This window comes from Hyperoodon ampullatus, assembly GCF_949752795.1.
Source record: "Hyperoodon ampullatus genome assembly, chromosome: 3".
Taxonomy (NCBI): domain Eukaryota; kingdom Metazoa; phylum Chordata; class Mammalia; order Artiodactyla; family Ziphiidae; genus Hyperoodon; species Hyperoodon ampullatus.
Window position 1 is genome coordinate 36285653 of NC_136916.1, and position 22505 is coordinate 36308157.

Consider the following 22505-nt stretch of genomic DNA (forward strand, 5'->3'; position numbering starts at 1 on the left):
GTTAGCAATTTGCCTTATATATTGAAGTGCTACTATGTTGGGTGCATACATATTTACAAGTATTATATCTCCTTGGATTGATCCCTTGATCATTTTGTAGTGTCCTTCTTTGTCTCTTATAACAGTCTTTAAAGTCTATTTTGTCTGATATGAGTATTGCTACTCCAGCTTTCTTTTGATTTCCATTTGCATAGAATACCTTTTCCATCTCCTCACTTTCAGTCTGTATGTGTCCCTAGATCTGAAGTGGGTCTCCTGTAGACAGCATATATAGGGGTCTTGTTTTTGTAACTATTCAGCCAGTCTATGTCTTTTGGTTGGAGCATTTAAGCCATTTACATTTAAGGTAATTATCGATATGTATGTTAACTGTTTTAGATTTGTTTTCGTAGGTCTTTTTTCTTCCGTACCTCTTTTGTTCTCTTGTGATTTGATGGCCATCTTTAGTATTGTGTTTGGATTACTTTTTCTTTTTTGTTTATCTATTGTAGTTTTTTGGTTTGCAGTTACCATGATGTTTTGGTACAGCCGTCTATATATATACAAGATTGTTTTAAGTTGCTGGTCTCTTAGTTTCAAATGGATTTCCAATATCCTGTGTTTGTACTCTCCTCAAAACCTCTTTGCTGTTCTTGATATCATATTTGTGTGTGGATGATTCCCTACCTTTACTGTATGTTTGCCTTTCCTGGTGAGCTCTCCCATTTGTAATTTTCTTGTTTGTAGTTGTGACTTTTTCTTTTCCACATAGAGAAGTTCCTTTAGCATTTGTTGTAAAGCTGGTTTGGTGGTACTGAATTCTCTTAGTTTTTGCCTGTCTGTAAAGCTTTTGATTTCTCCATCAAATCTGAATGAGAGCATTGCTGGGTAGAGTATTCTTGGTTGTAGGTTTTTCCCTTTCATCACTTTAAATGTATCTTGCCCCTCTCTTCTGGCCTGCAGAATTTCTGCTGAAAAATTGGGGATTCCCTTGTATGCTATTTGTTGCTTTTCTCTGTCTTTAATTTTTGTCAATTTTATTAATATGTGTCTCAGTGCGTTCCTCCTTGGGTTTAACCTGTATGGGACTCTCTGCGCTTCCTGGACTTGAGTGTTTCCTTTCCTGTGTTAAGGAAGTTTTCGGTTATTATCTCTTCAAATATTTTCTCAGGCCCTTTCTCTCTCTCTTCTCCTTCTGGGACCCCTATAATGTGAATTTTGGTGCATTTAATGTTGTCCCAGAGGTCTCTGAGACTGTCTTCATTTCTTTTCATTGTTTCTTCTCTTTTCTGTTCCGCAGCAGTGATTTCCACCAACCTGTTTTCCAGCTCCCTTATTTGTTCTACTATTTCATTTATTCTGCTGTTGATTCCTTCGACTGTATTTTTCATTTCAGTTATTGTATTGTTCATCTCTGTTTGTTCTTTAAATCTTCTAGCTTTTCATTAAACATTTCTTGTATCTTCTCAGTCTTGCCTCCATTCTTTTTCCATGATCTTGGATCATCTTTACTATTGTTATTCTGAATTCTTTTTCAGGCAGACTGCCTATCTCCACTTCACTTAGTTGTTCTTCCAGGGTTTTATCTTATTCTGTTGTCTGGAACATATTTCTCTGCCATCTCATTTTGTCTAACTTTCTGTGTTTGTGGGCTCCGTTCCTTGGGCAGCAGGACTGTAGTTCTTCTTGCTTCTGGTGTCTGCCCCCTGGTGGGTGAGGTTGGTCCAGGGGCTTGTGCAGATTTCTTCATGGGAGGGACTGGTATCTGCCCACTTGTGGGTAGAGCTGGATCTTGTTCCTCTGATGGGCAGGGCCATGTCAAGGGGTGTGTCTAGAGGTGGCTGTGAGCTCAGGACGACTTCAGGCAGCCTGTCTGTTGATGGCTGGGGCTGTGTTCCCACCTTGTTGGTAGTTTGGCCTGAGGCATCCCAGCACTGGATCCTGCAGGCTGTTGGGTGGGGCCAGGTCTCAGTGCCAAAATGGCAACCTCCAGGAGAGCTCACACCAAGGAATATCCCATAGGGGCCTCTGCCACCAGTGTCCTTGCCCCAGCAGTGGGCCATAGATGACCCCCATCTCCTCAGGAGACCCTCCAAGACCCACAGGTAGGTCTGGCCCAAGCTCATATGGAGTCACTGCTTTGCCCTGGGTTCCAGTGGATGTGAAACCTTGTGTGTGCCCTCCGAGAGTGGAGTCTGTTTCCCCCAGTCCTGTGGAGCTCCTGCACTCAAGCCCCACTGGCCTTCAAAGTCAAATGTTCTGGGGGCTCCTCCTCCTGATGCCAGACCCCCAGGCTGGGGAGGCCTGACGTGGGGTTTAGAACTCTCGCTCCTGTTGGAGAGCCTCTACGATATATATTTTCCAGTTTGTGGGTCGCCCACCTGGTGGGTATGGGATTTGATTATATTGTGAAAGTGCCCCTCCTACCATCTCGTTGTGGCTTTTTCTTTGTCTTTGGATGTAGAATATCTTTTTTGGTAGGTTCCAGTCTTTTTTTGTTGATGGTTGTTAAGCAGTCAGTTGTGATTTTTGTGTTTTCATAAGAGAAGATGCACTCAAGTCCTTCTACTCCACCATCTTGTCTCCTATAATTTTTTCTACTGTCTGTTTTCTATTTCCTCATTTTTTGCTCTTATATTTATTATTTCTTTCTTACTTACTTTGGGTTTACTTTGTCTTCTTTTTCTAGTTTCTTAAAGAGAAATCTAAGTCATTAACTTTAGGGCTTTTTCTCTAATTATAAATGTCCCTCTAATCACTTTTAGTTGCATCCCACAATTTTAATATACTTTCATTAACATTTAATTCTATATATTTTCTAATTTCCTTTATCTGACCTATGGATTATTTAGGAATGTGTTGTCAATTTCTGAATATTCGGTGTTTACCTAGATACCTTACTGTACCTGATTTCTGATTTAATTCCACTGTGGCTGGAGAACATATTCTGTAAGATTTCAATTATTTTTCCTCTACAATGCAATGTTATAATTTGTGCTTAAAATAGTTCTATGTATTTAGAGAAATTAAAAGGAGGAAAAAATCTTTTATAGTTACCCAGCTGTTTACCATTTTTTAAAGTGTTTTTGTATTTTTATTTAGTTATAATTGACATACAACACTATATTAGTTTCAGGTGTACAACATAATGATTCAATATTTGCATATACTGCAAAATGATCACCATAATAAACCTAGTTAACATTTGTCACCATATATAGTTACAGAAATTTTTTCTGGTAATAACAACTTTTAACATCTACTCTCTCAGCAACCTTCAAATATGTAGTACTGTATTAACTACAGTTGCCATGTTGTATATTATAACCCCATGGCTTATTTACTTTATAACTAGGAGTTTGTACCTTTTGACTCTCTTCACCAGTTTTGCACCCCAACTCACTCATCTGGCAACCACCAATCTGTTCTCTGTAAGATTCCACATATAAGTAAGATCATATGGTATTTGTCTTTTTCGCTTAGCATAAACCCCTTAAGGTCCATCCATGTTGTCAAAAATGGCAAGAGTTCATTCTCTTTTAATGGCTAAATAATATTGCGCGCGCGTGTGTGTGTATACACACACACACACACATCTTCTTACCCACTGACCCATCAGTAGATGTTTAGGTGGTTTCCAAGTTGGCTATTATAAATAATGCTGCAATGAACATGGGGGTGTGTACAGCTTTTGGGGTTTGTGTTTTTGTTTTCTTTGGATAAACACCCAGAAGTAGAATCGCTGGATTATACGGTAGTTCTATTTTTAATTTTTTGAGGAACCTCCATACTGGCTGCACCAATTTACATTCCCACCAACAATGCACAAGGGCTCTCTTTTCTCCTTATCCTTGACAACACTTGTTATTTCTTATCTTTTTGATAATAGCCATTCTGACAGATATGAGGTCATATTTCATTGTGGTTTTGCTAGTTACCATTTTTGGTGCTTTTCATTCCTTCCTAAAGATCCAATTTTATATCTAGCTAGTATCATTTCCTTTCAGCCTTAAGAACTTCCTTTAGCACTTCTTATATTGCAGGTTTACTGGTGATGAATTCTGTTAGCTTTTCCTTGTCTGACAATGTGTTTCTTTTGCCTTCATTCTTGAAGGGTATTTTCACTGGATACAGAATTCTAGGGTGACAGTTTTCTCCTAACAGCATTTTAAAGATGTTGTTCCACAGTGTCTTCTGGCCTTCATAGTTTCTGACAGGAATTTATAAAAGATGAGAATCACTGTTCTCTTTATAAGTAATCTATCATTTTTCTCTGGGTGGTTTCAAATTTTTTTCTGTATCTTTGGCTTGTAGCTGCTTGACTATGACGTGCCTGGGCATGGGTTAGGATTTGTTGGGTTTCTTAAATCTGTATGTATGTATCTTAGTGTCACTAAATTTGGAAAAATTTTAGCCACTATATTTTCTAATTTTTTTTCTGCCTCACAAGAAATTTTTCCTACCCAGAGAGGCTATGAAGGGCAGACAACAGTGTAATTAACATCTTTAAAGTACTATTAGGAGAAAATGTCAAATACCCAGTGAAAATATCTGGCAAGAATGAAGGCAAAATAAAATACATTTTCAGACAAGGGAAAACGAATAGAATTATAACCAGTAAGCCTGTAATACAGGCAGTGTTCTTCAAGGGCAGAATTTCATTTAGAACTCTACTTCCTAGTTTTTAAGTCCATTACTTCTTATGGTCCTTATGGTGTTTCTCTCTCTTTTACTTAAGGAATTAAGAAGCTGCATCTTACCTGAGAAAAATATTCTTCTGAGATACGTGCGGCCCACTCAATGCACTGCTCCAGGGGTCGGCAGGGATTGGACACATCAGCACACTTAATCAGCATTCGTTTGATCAAACTGCGGTTGTCTGGAGTTCTGATCATAGTGATTATGGCTTCTTGATTTTTATCAGTTTCCTAAAACATGAGTGGAATTCAAAGCAATCAAAATGGGTCCCCAGGTACCAAGCTGTTTTACTCCTGTGGTCCCACTGTAACCACAATAAGGCACTGCCCAGGATCTACAAGTTAGGATCTCACAGAACAGTGCTGAGGATACTCTGCAGATTGAGCTTGGCCCCTTACTATACCAACGGGAAACCCAAGGCCGAGTGAGATTCCAGCAGGACCCAGAAGTAGAGGGTAGTGCTGGAGGTTGGCATAGCTGCCTTTCCTCTTCTTTTTGGCTCTGCCTCTCACTCTATTTCTCACAGTTACCTTTTCTTTCTGTTCTATTATGTCTATCATGCTCCCTTGGTAAGCACTCAAAGACTGGCTTTATCTTTTATTATATTCACTAAAAAACAGAGTGAACTGAAAAATAAAAGATTTCTCTGCCCTCGTAACAAAGCATCTTGTAGTCCACCAGGGGCTCTGCTTCTCACACGCCAATCTCCAATCACCTAGCTCTGTGAGAGGTATGACCTTGGGAACTAGCTGTCCGTGTACCAAGGTTGTGTCAGATATAGTGATACTTCCTAAACGCTGCCCTAACATTTTATGGTGTACAGAGGACTTAGTCATTCTCTTTTGGTCTGTACTCACAAAAAGGTCCTGTGGTAGGCATGAAAATCAGTATTATTTACTATTACATTTTACAGATGAGAACCCTGGGACTCTGAGAGGTGAAGAAACTTATCCAAAGCTACCCAGCTGAGCCAGGATAAGAACCTAAGTTCTACCTTTAGTCCTGGATTCTGTCTATTCACAGTACCACATGCTGTCTGGTTCACAAGGAGCCCCTCTGGATATGGAATCTCAATCCATGGTGTGAGGGACTCTCTGCTTATTGGCCCCCTGAAGCAAATTCAGATTGGAAGAGGGAGTACTGGGGCAAAGAACATGGTAAAAGACATGAGCAAGCATCTCCTCATTCTGATTCTGTGCCCATCAGGCAACTTTCCAAAGGAGTCAGTCATGTGATTTCTGTGAGTAGTCACAGTAGTCTAAGAAGGCCTGATGATCCTATCTCAGTGGGGACAGATCTACCACCAAGATGGGCAGGAGGCATCCTAAGCCTAGGCTGCCTAGCCTCCTGGAGAGTGCCAGAGTGGACGGTGGGAGTGTCCGCAGTAGTTCTCCTTGTTTCCTACTGCCAACCAGGTTTGTGCTCATCCTTCTCTTTTCAGGTGTGTGACTACAGTACTGCCAGCTGGAAACTATTTTCTTTCATGATACTTTGTCCCTGCTCTGACCCACTGGACACTGATTTCCAGTCTCTCAGAAGTAACTCCAAGTACTGACAACAGAGATGAGAAACGTGACTGTCAAGTGGAATGGAAGACTCAGCTAAGTCTGGGAACTTCCCAGAATAGATGGAGGAAACCAAGTCTACGAGGTATGTAGTTTCTTTCTGTGGGAATGGGGTCAGCCAGGAGCAGTAGCCCAGGCAATAACCAGCCCTCTCCAGGATGGCAGGGCATGAGTCAATAAAAGAGGCTGGTGTGGGTGCCTCTGCTCTGCAAGTCCTTGGAAAGGGAGTGAAGTCAAAGGCAGACTGACAAACTGGAGAAGAGGGAAGGGTGAAGGGAGCAGAGTTCTCAACAGGTTTCAAATCAGGTGAAACAGGAACAAGGGTGAAGGGTAATAAGCTAGAAAGCCAGGGATAGTCAAAAGCCATGGCCTAACACATGAGTTGCAGAGTAGAGTTAGAATTCAAGGAGCTGTCATCCTAGCCTGAGGATAAGTCATCCCTGCGCGTGGTGACAGGCGCTGGGGAGGAGGAATGTGGAAAAGGCTGTGAGCTGATGCCGAGATGTTCAGTGCACATGGGGTAGGTGGTAGGGCAGGCACGTGGGCCTCAAAGGAATAGGGTTCATAAGAGCATGTTCTCTAGGTGCTGCTCTCACCAGGAATCTAGTATAACAGATACCATTTATTAAGTGCCTACCTTGTGCCATGCCCATCAGTCCTATGCCTTGAGATCTATTATGCCCATTCTACAGACAAGGAAATGGTGAAGGAGAACTAGGATGAGAACTTAGCTCGGTCTGCTTCCTCACCTGTGGTCTCCTGCCTGGGGAAAGGTTTAATGTTCTCCTTGCCAGGAAGTTGTTCTGGGCTCCATGCCTCAAATCCAAAAATGAGGAGCAACGATAATGTCACCTTGTGGTCCAAATACAGAATCCTTCCCAACCCCACCCTCCTCTGACACAGACCAACAGAGGACAGCTGCTGCTACCACAGAATATGCACAGCAGGGCGTGGCTGGTGAGAGACCTCATGGGCTCCAACTGACCCCAAAATGCGCAAGAAGAGGGGAAGGGGGCAATTGTTGAGAAAGGGCGCAGGAATGGCCCACCCATCCAAAGGTAGTTTATCTAAAACCTGACCCTCCCTTCAGAGTTTTCTTATCTATTTTTGTATATCCTATTTTTTTTTCCTGCCAAGTTTTTGTACTTTAACTTTTTAACCAATGGAAATTAAATTCAGTGAGCCCAATGGGGGTAATGATAACACTCGTGATATCTTAGGCCCATGCTTCCCCACAACACATAGGAATAAGGGCCCCAAACACAGGCTCCCTTTGCAATCAGCTCGCTTACCCCATCTTCCTCTAATGCTGCCAAGGGCTTGTTGATGCTGTTGACAAATTTGTTGACGTGCTCAAAGTGCTTTGTCATTTCTGTGGCTAAGACCATGTCGATAATACTCTGGCGCAGCATCCGGTAGTCATTCCTGTTTCAGACAACAAACGAGAGAGGCTGCTGCCGATTACTGATCCAGACCAGACAGATGCTCCTGAAAACAAGCTATTATCTAGGACACATGTCCACTGTGGCTAAAATTCTAATGCACTGGAAGTCAGTGGCAGGGCATACTTTAAAAGAATGTGGAAGTTAAAGGTTTTACTGCCTAGATTGCTGTTAGCAAGGGGAACCTGAACAGAAGTTAAAATCAGAACTTATGGGTAAGACTATAGACAAAATGTTCAAGGTGTTGTCGAAGTAAAAAGCACATAGTTCTTAAGATAAAAAAAGATGGAATGCAGGAGGGGTGACCAAAGCCAGCTCTCTGAATGAAGACGGAGGTCTGGGTTATGAAGAATGTGCCCTACACAGAGGAACCTTGAGACCCAATAATTTTAGTGCCCAGAAACGTAGAGGGCAGACCTTCTGAAAGCTGAGAGAATCACAGGGCATACTTGATACCTCTTCCTCCAGCCCTTGTTTTTATTTAATTACTTTAAAATTTTTATTTTTTGAGGATGGAAATGATATAATTAAAAATTCAAAAGGTACAAAGAGTATAAACTGCAATCTCCATTCAGCCCCAGCTACCCTGCTCTTTTCCCTGGAGACAACCAAAGTTATCAGGGTCTTGTGAATTTTTCCAGAGGTAACTGATGTATATACAGGCAACTATGAATAAAACCAACTTTAAGTCCACATATGAAATTCTAAAACATGGCAAAAGGGAGTTTTTTTTTAAATCCCTTAAAAGTTTAAAAGCCTTCCTTAAAAATCCAAATTGGTAAGTGTTCCTCATGACAGATCACTTCGTCCACCTAACAGTTATCAGGCCCCACACTAGACACTGAGGGCACAGTGAGGAAGAGAAGACATATGACACTGTGATCTTAACAGCACTTAAGAGTCAAACCAGAATCAGGCAAACGAAGCAACCTGGGCCTGAATAATTAATGTGAGGGGTCAGGGAAGGCTTCCGCAAAGAAGGGACGTGTGAACAGAGACAATGACGAGACGTCTGCTGGGCAGAGTGGAGTCCTCCAGGCAGAGATGTAAGGTGACAGCTTCTCTGGGTCTCTCGAGGTGTCAGCCTTTGTTGTCTTGGAATGTCAAGACACAATGGAACTGAACCTTGAAAACATCGTGCTAAGTGAAAGAAGCCAGACACTAAAGACACATATTGGGGATGCTTCCATTTATATGAAATGTGCAGAACTGGCAAATCTATGGAGAGGGAAAGTAGACCTAGAGCTGTGGGAGTTGAGGGGGGAATGGGGAGAGACTGCTAATGAGCTCGAGGTTCTTTTGCGGGGTGATGGAAATGTTCTAAATTTCGACTGTAGTGATGGTCACACAACTCTGAATATAAGAAAAACCACTGTACACTTTAAATGGGTGAACTGTAGAGTATATGAATATCTTAATAAAATTGTTTTTAAAAAAAAGAGAGAGGAAACATACTTTCCAACTCGTTGTTCTTACCTCTCCATGTTTTTAAAGATGTTGCATTTATCATCACCAGTGGTCAGCTGGAAGGCCAAGGCCGCGTGGTGTCTCTCGAGCACAGCAGTGTCGTTATACAGAATGGCCAGCTCACTCCCAGCATTGCACAGGAAGGAGTTGGTTCTCCCGGGGTGGTCCAGGTCATGGACAGTGGCTGCAATGAGGGCAGTGACCTCATCAAGTGGATCTAAAGTTTGCTGAAAACAAGAGATCATTTAAAAATTGGGGCATGGCATTGAAAGCAAGGTAGCCTTCTGGGTAGTTTTCTTTCTGCCCTATTGCTTTAAGGTAAGGATATTTCGGATTTCTGAGAAAAGCATAATGTTGAGCAAACTCAGTTTTCCTATGTCCACTCAGACACAGTTTCATCTTTGCATGTTTATTAGGAAACATTATCTGATTCTCAGTCTCACACAAGTTAAGGACTTACCAAGACAGGGTGTCCTCAACAGACAGGAGTCACCTCCTCAGAAAGTCTGTCTCTAGACCCATCACAAAAAAAGGCCTTTAGTCTGAGATATTGACTTAGACCAACATAAACTAGTATTACTGAATAGAAGAGAGAAATAATTTTTTAAGTTAGCATCACTTACATTAACTGGGGATGGGTCTATAGTTTTCTCCCCCCTTCTGCTGCTATCTTTGTCAGGTTGATTTCAGGGTTTTGTGACTTTGTAAAATGATCTGGACGTTTTCCATCTTTTTCAAGACTTTGAAATGGTTTATATAGCATGGAAAAATTCCTTAAAGGGCTAAAGAACTCACCTGTCCATCTGGGTCAGGAGCCAGGTTTTGAAGAAATTAGTTGATAGTTTAAAAACAACTCCCATGGTACTGACCTCTCTTTTGGTTTTCTACTTCCAGCATTAATTTGATTTAAAACTTTAAGTACAGAAGTGTATGGTACTTTCTTCTATTAATCTCCATTTCAAATGCGTGTATTTCTGTGTTTACTGTGTTTTTGATTAGTTTGGCTAGAACTTAATTCTCTTGGTTGTTTCAAAGAATCATTCTGGATTATCACTTTGCTCTTCCCATTTTACAGGTTTTGATACATAGGTTTCTCATTTTGTTGTTTTCTAAACTGTTATTTTTGGCTTTATTTCCTTGTTTATCCCTAAATTGTTTGAAATATTTTCTCATTTGTAGTGACTGACATTTTTTATTTAACTTTTAGTTATTAAATTCTAGTTTTTGTTGTGGTTAGAAAATACAGACTATGAAATTTTGAAGTTTATCAAGACAGTAATTGTGTCCTAGTATAAGATCATTTTTGGAAATATTCTATAAACACTTGAAAAGAAGGTGTATATCTAATAAATCAGTCTTGTAAAATTTATTTAAATTGAAATTCAACAGTTTTATCTTTAAATGGGTGAATTTTATGATGTGAATTATATCAATAAATGCTATTAAAAATTAATAAGTTAGCTTTCTGAATATATATTTGTATGTTATCTATAGAGGAGTTCAGAATCAATAAATTACAGCAAAAGTTAGGTCGTCTTTGTATGCTGAACCATCATGACAAAGACATCTCTCCTCTGCCATTTGTCTTCATGCTTTATAAAAACAGCCCTCTCTCGGGACTCTTATTCTGCCTACAGTCTTAGTCATGACCTTTATTAAAACAACAACAACAAAACCCAAAGAACCAAACTAGAGGGAAAGAGAAAGCACAAATTAGAGACCCAGCTCTGAGAAGATAAGATTTCAGGGTGAGGAGTGACTCAACATGTTCATGTGCTGCAATCACCCCCGCACACTGCTCTCCTCCCTACAACTAACCAGTCGTAGGTACAGATGAGGAAGTGGGACCGGGATGCACTGGCCCTCACTCTGCTGACTGCCAGGGCTGGTCCTGGCCACCATGTGGCCTTCCTCAGATGCCAGGACATCAGGCAGTGATGCCTCGCTATCTCATTCCTCACGAGGCCCTGTTTTCTTAGGTACAAAACCAACAGTTTGATTCATCTGCTCTCAAGTATACAATACTTCTGAAAGTGAAATGGCCACGCACTAGAGCTCCCTGGACCCTCTGTGTCATTTTATGATGGATGCTGAAGGAGGTACAATCAGGAGGGTGCCCAGGAGGGTGTGGGGACACAGAGGAGGGTGCCCCAGTCTGAGCTGGGGGTGGAGGAGGGTGCCCCAGGGAGGGCTTCCTAGAGGAATGAAGGCTGGTATTGATTCCTGAAGGGCAGGGGGAGATGTGAGGGAAGCCGGCACCAGCAAAGGGAACGGCATGTCAAGGGCAGGAGCATTAGAAACTAAAGTGGTTCAGCACAGCCCAAACATGGCCTGTGTGTTGCGAGCGGTGCACACCATCTGTGGGGTTTAAAGCTTAAATCCTGTGGGAGATGGGAGGCTGCTCCTGGGACCCACATGGTCAGAGCGAGTTCCCTAGGAGGCCGGGTAGCCAGGAGTTCTTGTTTGGCACCATCTAGACGACAAATGACGGGGCCCTCACCAGGACAGCGGCAGGGGTGTTGCGAGGAGAAGACAATTCTGAGAACACTTAGGGGTTGTAGTCAGCAAGGTCAGATGACCTACCAGGTGCTGGGGGCTGGAGGAGAGGAGAGAACTGAAGATGACCCCAGGCTTCTGACATGGGTATCTGCTTGGATGATGGGACTCTGGGCCAGGCAGGTGACCCTGGGTGGGAGCAGTGCTGGGCAAAGATGATGAACTTGGTCTCAAACCCCACTGACTCTGAGGGATGTGGGGGCCCTAAAGGAGCCATATCCAACCTTGCCTACAGGGTCAGAGTAAGACCCCTCAGAAAAACACCCTTCTCCTGTTCTTGCTGGCCTCCTCCCCGGGGACCGAACCCTGCTCCTTATTCTTCCAGGAATGGCTGGGGTCATGTCATGAATTCATTATCAACTCCCCAGAGCCACAGCGTGGCCTCCTGCCTGACCCTCCTCTCCTGTGGCCGCCCCCTTCCTGGGCCAGGCTGCACCCGTGTGGGGCCCTCCTGAGCAGTCACACTGCACAGCAGCTGCCCCACTGCTCCTGCCTGTTAAGCGTGGAGCACAAACCAGCTCACCTTTATCCTCTCTTTGCAGATAAAATAGGCAGTGGCGTGAAGCACATCGGCAGAATGTGTAGAATTGTGGTAGGGGTTAGAAGCATGATAATTGGCTTCGATAATTTGCAACCACGATCTCAGCGTTGTCTCAGAGCATTTTAAGACTTCACAGACTCCAAAGCGAGCAAATATTTTGAGACCAAGATAAATCAAAGGCCTATAGAGAAAAACATCCACAGTGTTAAAACAAAGCAAAGAAACAGGCAAAGTGTTGGATCTATTCAGATCCAACAAGCAAACCCGAGCCAGACTTCAGAGAGTGTGCAGGGCAGCAAAGTGGAGCCTGTGCAGGTGGCACACGGGTGGCACGCCGGTGGCGCTCTGTTGCCCTCTCTCCTGGTAGCCAGTGCCAACCTTGGGCGGAGCCCAGCTCCAATTCTGGGAGCATTCACCTGGTGCTCCCCACTGGCTGGGGTGAGGTTTGTTCACCCTGCCCCTCCTGATGCAGACTCCTACTGACACTAGTAGAGTCTTCAAATCAACATGCTGCCAGGCTAAACCTGTTCCACCTTAAACCCTATCCTCTCCTTTGGACCTGATGGACCTAAGTCATTGGCCAGATGTCCTGTGTGGGAGAAAACAACAGTTCCTGATGACAGCCTATGAGCCAGATGCTGTCACATGTCATGTGATGGTCTCGACAATCTGGAGGTGGGTGTTACAGTATGAGGAGGTTTCCCCAGAGAAGGTGACGAACTGGCCACCAAATCAGGCCCTTCCTTGAGAAGTCACCTTCATCCAGCATCTGGCCTTTGCTTGGAAGATCAAGAAACTTGGCTCTGCTGAGGCAGTATCCAGAGGTGGTCGGGCTCACAGGACTTGAACAGACCTGCCTTGTCCCAGTTCACACGAATACAACGTACCAGTATGTAAACCAGGTACCCAAAGCTCTGTTTACCACGGGAATATTCTTTTCTGCAGTCCTCGGCTGTGTGGGGTACCTGGACGCAGAATGTTGTAGAAGGTCGACTCACTGTGAGCATGAGTCAAGGGTAGGGCTGGCTTGGGGACCGTCACCCAGACCGGGAGGAGACCTGACGAGTTATCCCGCGGCCAGCAGAGCACACCTCTCCTGCAGTGGCCTTCTGTCTGCCAGAGTCCGGACCTCACCCTCCTGAAGGTTAATGCTGGATGGCATCAGGTCTGGACACCCTTTCCTGTGTGCCAAGCCGACCACATGCCTTTGGTTGACCATTCTTCTCCAGCAAAGTACAAAATTGAAGGTAAAATCCCAATCCCACCCTATTCTCGGTGACCACATTCAGATCAGGATGACTGGAGTTCGGGGTGTCCCCATGCCTGTCACCAACACAGCAACCAAGATCTGGGGACAGCTCTTATCAATGTGTATGTCTGTGTATTTCTAATTTTTAGTTCTAGGCTCTGAGTGGGGCTCTTTGCTGCTATCTCAACATATCACTACCTACAGGAGAAATTAATAACTATATTTTACAGAAAAAAAACCTCTGCTATTTGGAGAGGTTAAATCACTTGCTCAATTTCATGCTTGCTCTCTCTGCAGAAGTCACAACCAGGCAGACTCCCCTTGGCCTCTCACCGATCCCCTCGTTGAGGCCTAGGCCCTGGTGACTCAGGGCACCTGCTGCCCTGCTGCACTTTCCTGAGCCTCCTCCCTGACCAGGGACTGGCTCTGTGCAGAAACCATACTCCTTGGGTGACTTTCTCCACACCGGCCCTTGGAATCAAGCTGTCTGCCAAGCTCCATGTGGACTCACCTTTTATGAGTGGCAGCCTCCAGTTCAAAAATATCAAAGTCCCAGGATTCCTCATTTTCCATGGCCTGAGTTATCTGTGATGGGATGTCGTGAAGGGAGGTGGGGGTGATTACACTGCTGGAAACCTGTTGAAGGTCTGCAAAGTGATGTGATTCGGAGAACAAAATTAATAGGCTTTACAGCATTAACTGTTCCTTAGGGAGAACAGTTCTGCTTCAGGGAACGGTTGCTTTGTTTCTCATTTTTGATGATATACCAAAAAACTTCTTATTGATAAAAAAAATTATCTTAAAACTTCTATCTGAAAAATTTATTTTCATCACTTAAGCATGGCTATAATAGTAATAGTGGTCCAAAAAACTAAAAAGGAGAAACTTACTTTTTGTTGAAAGAACATACTCATTCCTGGATGGTCTTCGAAAAACATCCTGATAAAAATCAAGGAAACAAGAGAAAGGAAAGTCACAACTATTCTTTACTCCTTGAAAACCCCAGGACAGCGGGTCCCAGAGGACACTGCGGGCAGCCCTCTCCATCAATGCATGCCGAGGCTTCCCTGTGATCACCTCTGCGGCCAACCCCGAGCTCCGTCACTCACCCAGGAGCACACAGCCTGACGCTGGAAGGACCTGCTCAGCTCCGGGGTAGGGGCATCACCAGGACGGCGAGCTCGGGAGACGCCCCAGAGCCCAGCGTCCTGCTGGCACTCAGGACCAGATGACGCCCCTCTGCCCTCAACCCTTTCCCCCCATTTCCTGCCACCCTCCTCAACGCTCGTGGACATCAGCCTTCCTCAGGAAAACTAGATTCTTCTCTGCTCTCTAAGCACCCTTGCTCCACCCCAAGCCCCTGAGTGGCCCCTCTCCTCAGCCCTGCGGTGCTTTCTCCCCACCCTGCCTCTCTTCACCCCTCACCCCCGGGCACTATCCCACCCCGCCCCTCATCCTTTCTCCCCACCCCCTCACCTACAGGCTGGAGGAGCCTCTGTCTCAAACAGACAAGACCACAACTAGACATCATCATCGCTGGGAACCCTCTACCCATCTGATTATTGCTTAAAACCTTATTTTTATGAAATCAAGTGACTTTAGAAAGCAGGAATTAGGAGGGGGGATGAATTTTTACTTCTGAATTTTGTCACCAAGACAAAAAAGGTGACAGATGGCAATGGAATGATCTGTCTTCCACAAAGTTGTTCTTCCCCTGTAAGGCCTCTACACTAGATGGGGTGGAGGAGGCACCTAGACCCCTCAAGAGCCCATGGTATAAAGCCTCCTTCTAATGAAATGGTTCGAAGGCCTTCTTTCCCATGAAGTCACCAAATCTGTATAGGATGCTCTAGAGGGAAACCATGCCCCATTCACTGGTGCCTTTTTTTTGGGGGGTGTGGGGGCCACGCTGTGTGGCTTGTGGGAATCTTAGTTCCTGGATCAGGGATCGAACCCATGCCCTCTGCAATGGAAGCACGGAGTGCTAACCACTGGACCACCAGGGAAGTCCCCTTGGTGCCTCTTTAGACATATACAGTCATTCTGTCTTGTAATATGGTATGGAATATTTCATAAATTTTTCTTTTCTGCCCGTTTTCAAAACCTTAAAACTAGCTAGCTGTCTAGAATGTGCTCCTCCCTTCTCTGCTTCAAGCTGAGGTCCCCCTGGGCGGTAGGCAGCAGGTGGGTGATGACTCGGCCAGAGGGCAGCAATGGAGGGTTTAGGCCTTGACTGAGCCCCACACACAAAGAGCGCTGTGTAGGCCAGCACATAAACAAATAACCTCTGAGAAAACAAATGAGAACAGCAGGATCTAGCCAGCAGCCTGGTCAAATATACTTACAGACATTAAGCCCCCAACAAGGTCAATGGCATGAGGATCATCGTCCTTAGCATCGAATTGTGGTGAATATAATTCAGTGGTTCTTAGAATTTCCAGCACACGATCTAAGGCTTCTGTCACAGGCATGGGACTGCTTTCCTGGGCAGCACTGATGATATTGATTGCCTATAATATGGAAAGAAAAAGACCTGAGTTTCATAATCTTAAAGACAATGGGAAAGCAATCCAGAGAGTCAGGCTGGCAGTAGGGCTCAATGCTAACTTAAAGCTAGTTAAAGTGCTCATGTCACACATCCTCTCTCTTCAGACGAGGCAGCTCCATACAACTAGGAGAGCATCATTATTGTTGTGGGTCCCTTCGTGGTTCTTCTTGCTGAAAACAATTAACCAGGAGAACAAGGGACTTCCATGCTCAATGGAGACCGACCACAAACTGTTTCACCTTGGTGATGGGCGCCTCGATCTTCATGGAGTGTATCCGGGCCATGGAGGAGCGCCGTCTCTGGCTGGAAACTGTGGAGAGATCACGTGACACAGAAATCAGGTTGTGCACAGCCTTGGGTATCTGTCTCCCTTCCTGCCCCAGGCCCCACCCAGCGTGCTCAGCTGCACAATGAAGGGGTAGGACCACAACTACCTGGTCGCTGAGCTTCCTTCCCATCCTAACAAGCCTGGGATTCTGGCATCACCAGCTCTGCCTCCTTCAGTTCTAGGCACTAGGATGCACGTGCGGCCACAGACTGAAATTCTGAGGTCACAGGCCAGAGAGAAAACAGAGGAGACAATCTAGCAAGTCAAGGCCAAACAGTTAGCCTCTTTTTGTGTTTCTAACAATAAGGCTTTATAATTATTCAGCTTGCTGCTCTCCAGGAGTGAAAATGTTCTGAAAGACAATGCCACAGAGGCTCCTTGTTTCATATATGGCAGGAGCAATAAATACAACTCAATTAACTGAAATACACGAATGTCTGGTTCAATTTTTCAAGGCATCCTTTGGTGCTTTCCACTGTTATGCTTAATCTAGACGGATTAGGTCAATATCTTAAGTGAGGCAGGCAGCAAATCTTAGACTCTAAAGTTTGTTAATTTTTTGTTGCTCCTGTCAAGATCCAGTTCCTTTGGGGTAGGGAGAAGCCTGGGCAGTGAACTGGCAGGAAAAAATATTCACATAGTGTTCTGTGTCTCTCCCTGAAAGCCCCACTGTCAGGCCAAATGCTGTTTACCAAAGGTCTTAAAGGACCACAGACTGTTCCACAGCCTGATGCGTCAGCCTTATTTTACCAAACTGGGGCCCAAGGAGAAACAACCAAGATTAACCAACTCAGGGGCTCTCAAATGCTCTAAATTTCAGGGACCAACAAAACTCCTTAAATCTAATTTTGGTGATCAGCACATGGTTCCCGTCTTTCCATTTTACCCAACAACGTCATTAAACCAAAAATAAAAACCACTATTCTATCACTATATCATAAAAAGACCTGCTCTCATTTAAAAATATAATGAAAGTGACATATACTTATAAAGACCAAACAATAGTGTGAATGCAATAAAGTAAGAAAAAGAAATAAAAGGTACAAAGATTGTGATGACTGTGTATGCAGAAAGTCTGAAAGAATCTACAAACGCTACTCTTATAATCAATAAGCTAGTTTATCAAGGTTACTGGGTACAAGGTCAATACACAAAAAGTCAATTATATTTCTATATACTAGCAACAAACAATTGGAAACTGAAATAAAAAACACCATTATGACAGCATCATAAAAATCAATATTTAGGAATAAATCTAATGGAAAGATATGTAAGATTTATACACTGAAAATGCAAAACATTGCTGAGAAAAAATAAAAGACAACCTAAATAAAGACAAAGAGCATGTTTACGTTTTGAAAGACTCAGTGTTACCGAGATTTCAATTTTCCCCAAATTGTTCTATAGATTTAAGACACTCCCAAATAAACTCCCAAGAAGCTGTGTGTGTGTAAACTAACAAGCTGATGCTAAATGTTATATGGAAACGCAAAGGACCTAGGATAGCCAAGATAATCTTGAAGAACTTTATACTACCAGATATCAATACTTACCATATGACTGTAGTAATCAATCGTGGTATCGGTGCAAGCAAGGACTAACAGAACAATGAAATAGAGTCCAGAAACAGGCCATATATTTATAGTCAACTGGTTTACAATAATGATACTACTGCAAAAGATGGTTTTTCAATATGATGATGGGCCACCAGCTGGGTTTCCCAGTAGGAGGGGATATTAATCTTTGATCTCTACCTTCACTAGATGTAAAAATTAATTTGAAATGGATCACAGACCCAGAGTGAAAGATAAAACAATAAAGCTTCTAGAAGAAAACATAGAATATTCTTCATGACCTTGGGATAGAGAAAGATTTCTTTTTTTTTTTTTTTTTTTTGCGGTACACGGGGCTCTCACTGTTGTGGCCTCTCCTGTTGCGGAGCACAGGCTCTGGACGCGCAGGCTCAGCGGCCATGGCTCACGGGCCCAGCCGCTCCGCGGCATGTGGGATCTTCCCGGACCGGGGCATAAACCCATTTCCCCTGCATCGGCAGGCGGACTCTCAACCACTGCGCCACCAGGGAAGCCCGAGAAAGATTTCTTAAACAGGACACAAAAAAGCACTAGCTATAACAGAAAACACTGATAAAATGAACTTTAAGATTCATTAAGAACCTCTGTTCATTAAAAGACCATTAAGAGAGTGAAAAAGCAATCCACAGACTAAGAACAGTACATTTGGAATACTTATATCCATATCTAGAATATAAAAAGAATTCCTACAAACCAACAAGAAAAAGATAAACCCAATGATAAAAATGGGCAAAATATCTGAACATCACATCACAAAAGAAGATATCCAATGGCCAGTAAGCATATGAAAGGGGTGCTCAACCTCATTAGTCATCAGGAAAATTAAAGTTAAAACCACATCCAGTAGAACAGCTAGAGTTTAGAACACTGGTATAACCAAGTGTGGGAGGATGCAGAGCAACTGGAACTCTCATAGATCAGTGATGGTACATGGTACAACCCACACTGGAGAACTGTTTGCAGCTGCACAAAGGCCCAGCAATTCCACTCCTAGGTAGGAGATGAACACACATGTCCACACACACAAAAAATACTTGCATAAAAATATTCACAGCAGCCTTACTCTGAACAGCCCCAAAGTGGAAAGATGAACACAAAGGGCCATTAATAAGAGAATGGATAAGCAAATTGTGGCACAGCCATACAATGGAGTACTACCAAGCTATAAAAAAGAACGGTAGCACCTAGCAACAAGGATGAATCTCAAGAACACGAAAATGAGTGAAAGGTGCCAGACACACAGAGAGTGCATACTATACAACTCCATTTCTATGAAGCACAAGAAGAGGCCAAATTAACTTATGGTGAAAGAAATCAGTGGATGCCTCTGTGTGGTGAAACATGTGCGCAAGTGCAGGCCTGCACGTGTGTATTTTCTGTATCTATTTTGGGCTGGGTGGTTACAGTCTATACAGTTCAATGTACAGAACTGTCAAAACCTATTGAACTCAACACTTAATATGAATTGTATTATATGTAAATTATAAGTCAATTAAAAAGAACAGTGGTTAAAACCCACAAACATTAAAAGTGTTTAACTCTCAAAAATACAGAAATGGACAAAGTAATCCAAAGGATGAACAGAAGTCAGAGTGTGGCAGTAAAGACAGTTCGGGGCACGAGTGACCTCGCCTCTGCTCTGCTGTGCCCGAGGGCCGTGACCATGAGGGCCACAGTGAGGATGGTGACAGCTGCTGCCACGACCCTGGCCAGGCACCACGCTCACTCATTTCATCCTTACGTGGTCCTCTGTGGACAGCATAATGATCCCCATATGATGAGGAGGAAATGGAAGCACAAAGGTCTACCCCCAAGGTTGCACAGAAAGTAGATGAAGCTGGGACCTGAATCAAAGCAATGCTGAGGCCAAAGTCCACACTCTTCCCTGTAACACCACTTTGCTCCCTGTCCTTGCAGCAGGGGTGGGATCCGTTTCGTACTTCCAGTGCAAGGGACACACGGCATATCTTCTGGTCCTCACGAGAAACCCATGAGAGAAGTGAGGCACTGGATCTCCACTGTAACATCTGCAAAGTTTTTGCTGTTTATCTAGTAACAATCAGCTCCCTATGCTTCCCAATTCATCTGAGTCAAAGAAAGTACATAGCTAGCAGTAATATTTGCCTCCACACTACCTATAGGTAATTGTCATTGCAGTTTTAAAACTCCTAGATCATTCAGGCCACATATCTACATAACCATTAAAAATTATATTCCACTTAGAACTTAAATAATATTTGCTTATGAAAGGTCTTTCACATCCCCAAATGCAGCTCACTTACTTCCCCACCAAAAGGTAAGCTTCCATGGCAAATTGCAACCCACAATGGAATATATCGTTGTTAACTTCCAAATGCATTACTCATACAATTACAACAGATAAACTGACATCTGCTGTTACAGTTTATAGAAAATCAACTAGAGGACTTCCCTGATGGCGCAGTGGTTAAGAATCCGCCTGCCAGTGCAGGGGACATGGGTTTGATCCCTGGTCTGGGAAGATCCCACATGCCGCAGAGCAACTAAGCCCATGCGCCACAACTACTGAGCCTGCGCTCTACAGTCCACGCGCCACAACTACTGAAGGCCCGGTGTGCCTAGAGCCCGTGCTCCACAACAAGAGAAGCCACCGCAATGAGAAGCCCGCACACCGCAACGAAGAGTAGCCCCCGATCGCTGCAACCAGAGAAAAGCCCATGCAGAGCAACGAAGACCCAACTCAGCCATACATACATACATACATAAGTGAATGAATGAATGAATAAATAAACGAATAAATGAATGAATAAATGAATGAGTGAATGAATGAATGTATTTTTTTTAAAAGAAAATCAACTAGAGAACAATGGTAAAATGTATCTTTTTTTTTTCTTTATTCACTGACTCCATCAAAAGGGTCAGAATGGAACCCACTGGCAAAGGAGTTGGGGGTGAGGGAGAAATGGACACAGACTGCTAGAGAGTCCCCTTCCCTCTCCTGAGCTGGAGGGGGACAGTGACCCAGAGATAAGACTGGGGAGGGAGTGTCACACGTCTCCATGGGTTCAACACTCACAGGACCATGCTTTCTCCTCTTGTCTTTGTCACCTACCTTTGCTTGTTCGAGAGGCAGCAGTTCTGACATCTAGTGAGTTTTTTCTCCTGTTGTTATGTTTGCCTGACTGATTATCTGTGGAAACAATTAAATTATAAATTACCTCTGCAAAGGGATTTTAACAACATATTAGGAAACTTACCAATATAAAAGTTTAAAAAAACAAAATTTAAGCATTAGAATACCATTTAGGATGTCACAAAAATCAACGGAGTGCACAGAGGTGAAGACTATGAACAATTACGTTTTAAGGGAGGCTGACTTTCTCAAAATGTCCCACCTGGTACAGTCATAAAGTAGTGCTTTTCAGTTTCCAGATTATGTAATCACAGAGTCCCATGATGCAAAAACTAGCAGAAATGAACTCAAGAGAATTTCACCTATTGTATTTCTATGTAATTGAATAAAGTGGTGGGAAAATTTTGATCTCCATCCACCCTTGCCCCAAAGGAAAAAAAAAAAAACTTTTTTGTATTTTTTTCTACAATACAAGCTCTAAAATGTCCCCGGGAAGAATGTGCCTCTCTTCGGGAGGGTAGTACAGGAGCACTAGTCTGGGGTGTACTTCTCTGCCCCCTCTTCCCGTGGATAGCACCACTGCATTTTGAGGCCCAAACAGGGCTTGTCTTCGACTCCTCTCTCCCTCACTCCACGCCAATCAATGACAAGGCAAAGCTGACCTTCCTTCTCGTGCCCTCCTCTGTGCACCTGCCGGGTGTCACACGTGGTGGCAAGCCTCTCCAACCTGTCCCCATTTCACAGACGAGGAAACTGGGAGCCACTGTGCAGACGAGTGAGCACACAGCTGGTGCTCGAGCTCAGCTCTCCGCACCTGCAGCTTCTTCTGTCTTCTCTGCCTTCTCTGCCTTCTCCCGGCTTCCTCATCTGGATTCCTGCTCACAAACAGGATCCAAAGGCAGGCCCTTGGTACTCCTCCCCACCATCTGGAACCTTCTCCACTTGCTATCTGCTACCTTCTCTTCCATGTGGGCACTGGCAGTGACCTTGTCAAGGTCACTGATGACCTCCCTGTTGCTATATCTGAAGGACACGATTCAGTTCTTACCTGACTTGTGGTACTAGACACAACTGATCATGCTTCCTGGAGACTCCTGGTTTGCACAAGTCCAACGCTGGCTTTCCTTGCATCTCTTATTGTTCCTTCCTAGTTTCCATCATGATTCATTCTCTCTTCCTCAGCACCCCTGGTGTTCCCAAAGGTTCAGTCCTCTTAGCCCTCCCTCTCAGACAACGCAATCTCCTCAGGAGACCTCATCCTTTTCTACAGCTTTTCCTAATTCCTGTGTTGCTGTCTTAATCCCAGGCCTTTCTCCTCAGCTCCAGACTTACATCTTAACTGGCCACTCGTCACCTCCACCTGGACACCTTCAGGGACTTCACACAGGCTCACTACCCAAGTGAACTCAGTATCTTCTCCTCAATCAC

General features: G+C 43.9%; 1 protein-coding gene across 2 annotated transcripts in view; it reads right to left on the reverse strand.

Annotated features, from left to right (window-relative positions):
* Positions 1-22505, reverse strand: part of PDE8A (phosphodiesterase 8A) — a gene marked incomplete at both ends in the record, with an annotated part of 152574 nt that overhangs the window by 14707 nt on the left and 115362 nt on the right. For both annotated transcript variants that reach the window (XM_079700005.1, XM_079700004.1), the window contains 9 exons: positions 4740-4907; positions 7535-7667; positions 9161-9378; positions 12231-12429; positions 14009-14144; positions 14388-14436; positions 15843-16007; positions 16285-16355; positions 21057-21134. In XM_079700005.1, coding sequence (XP_079556131.1) covers positions 4740-4907; positions 7535-7667; positions 9161-9378; positions 12231-12429; positions 14009-14144; positions 14388-14436; positions 15843-16007; positions 16285-16355; positions 21057-21134 — 1217 coding nt within the window. The remainder of the gene's footprint in view (positions 1-4739; positions 4908-7534; positions 7668-9160; positions 9379-12230; positions 12430-14008; positions 14145-14387; positions 14437-15842; positions 16008-16284; positions 16356-21056; positions 21135-22505) is intronic.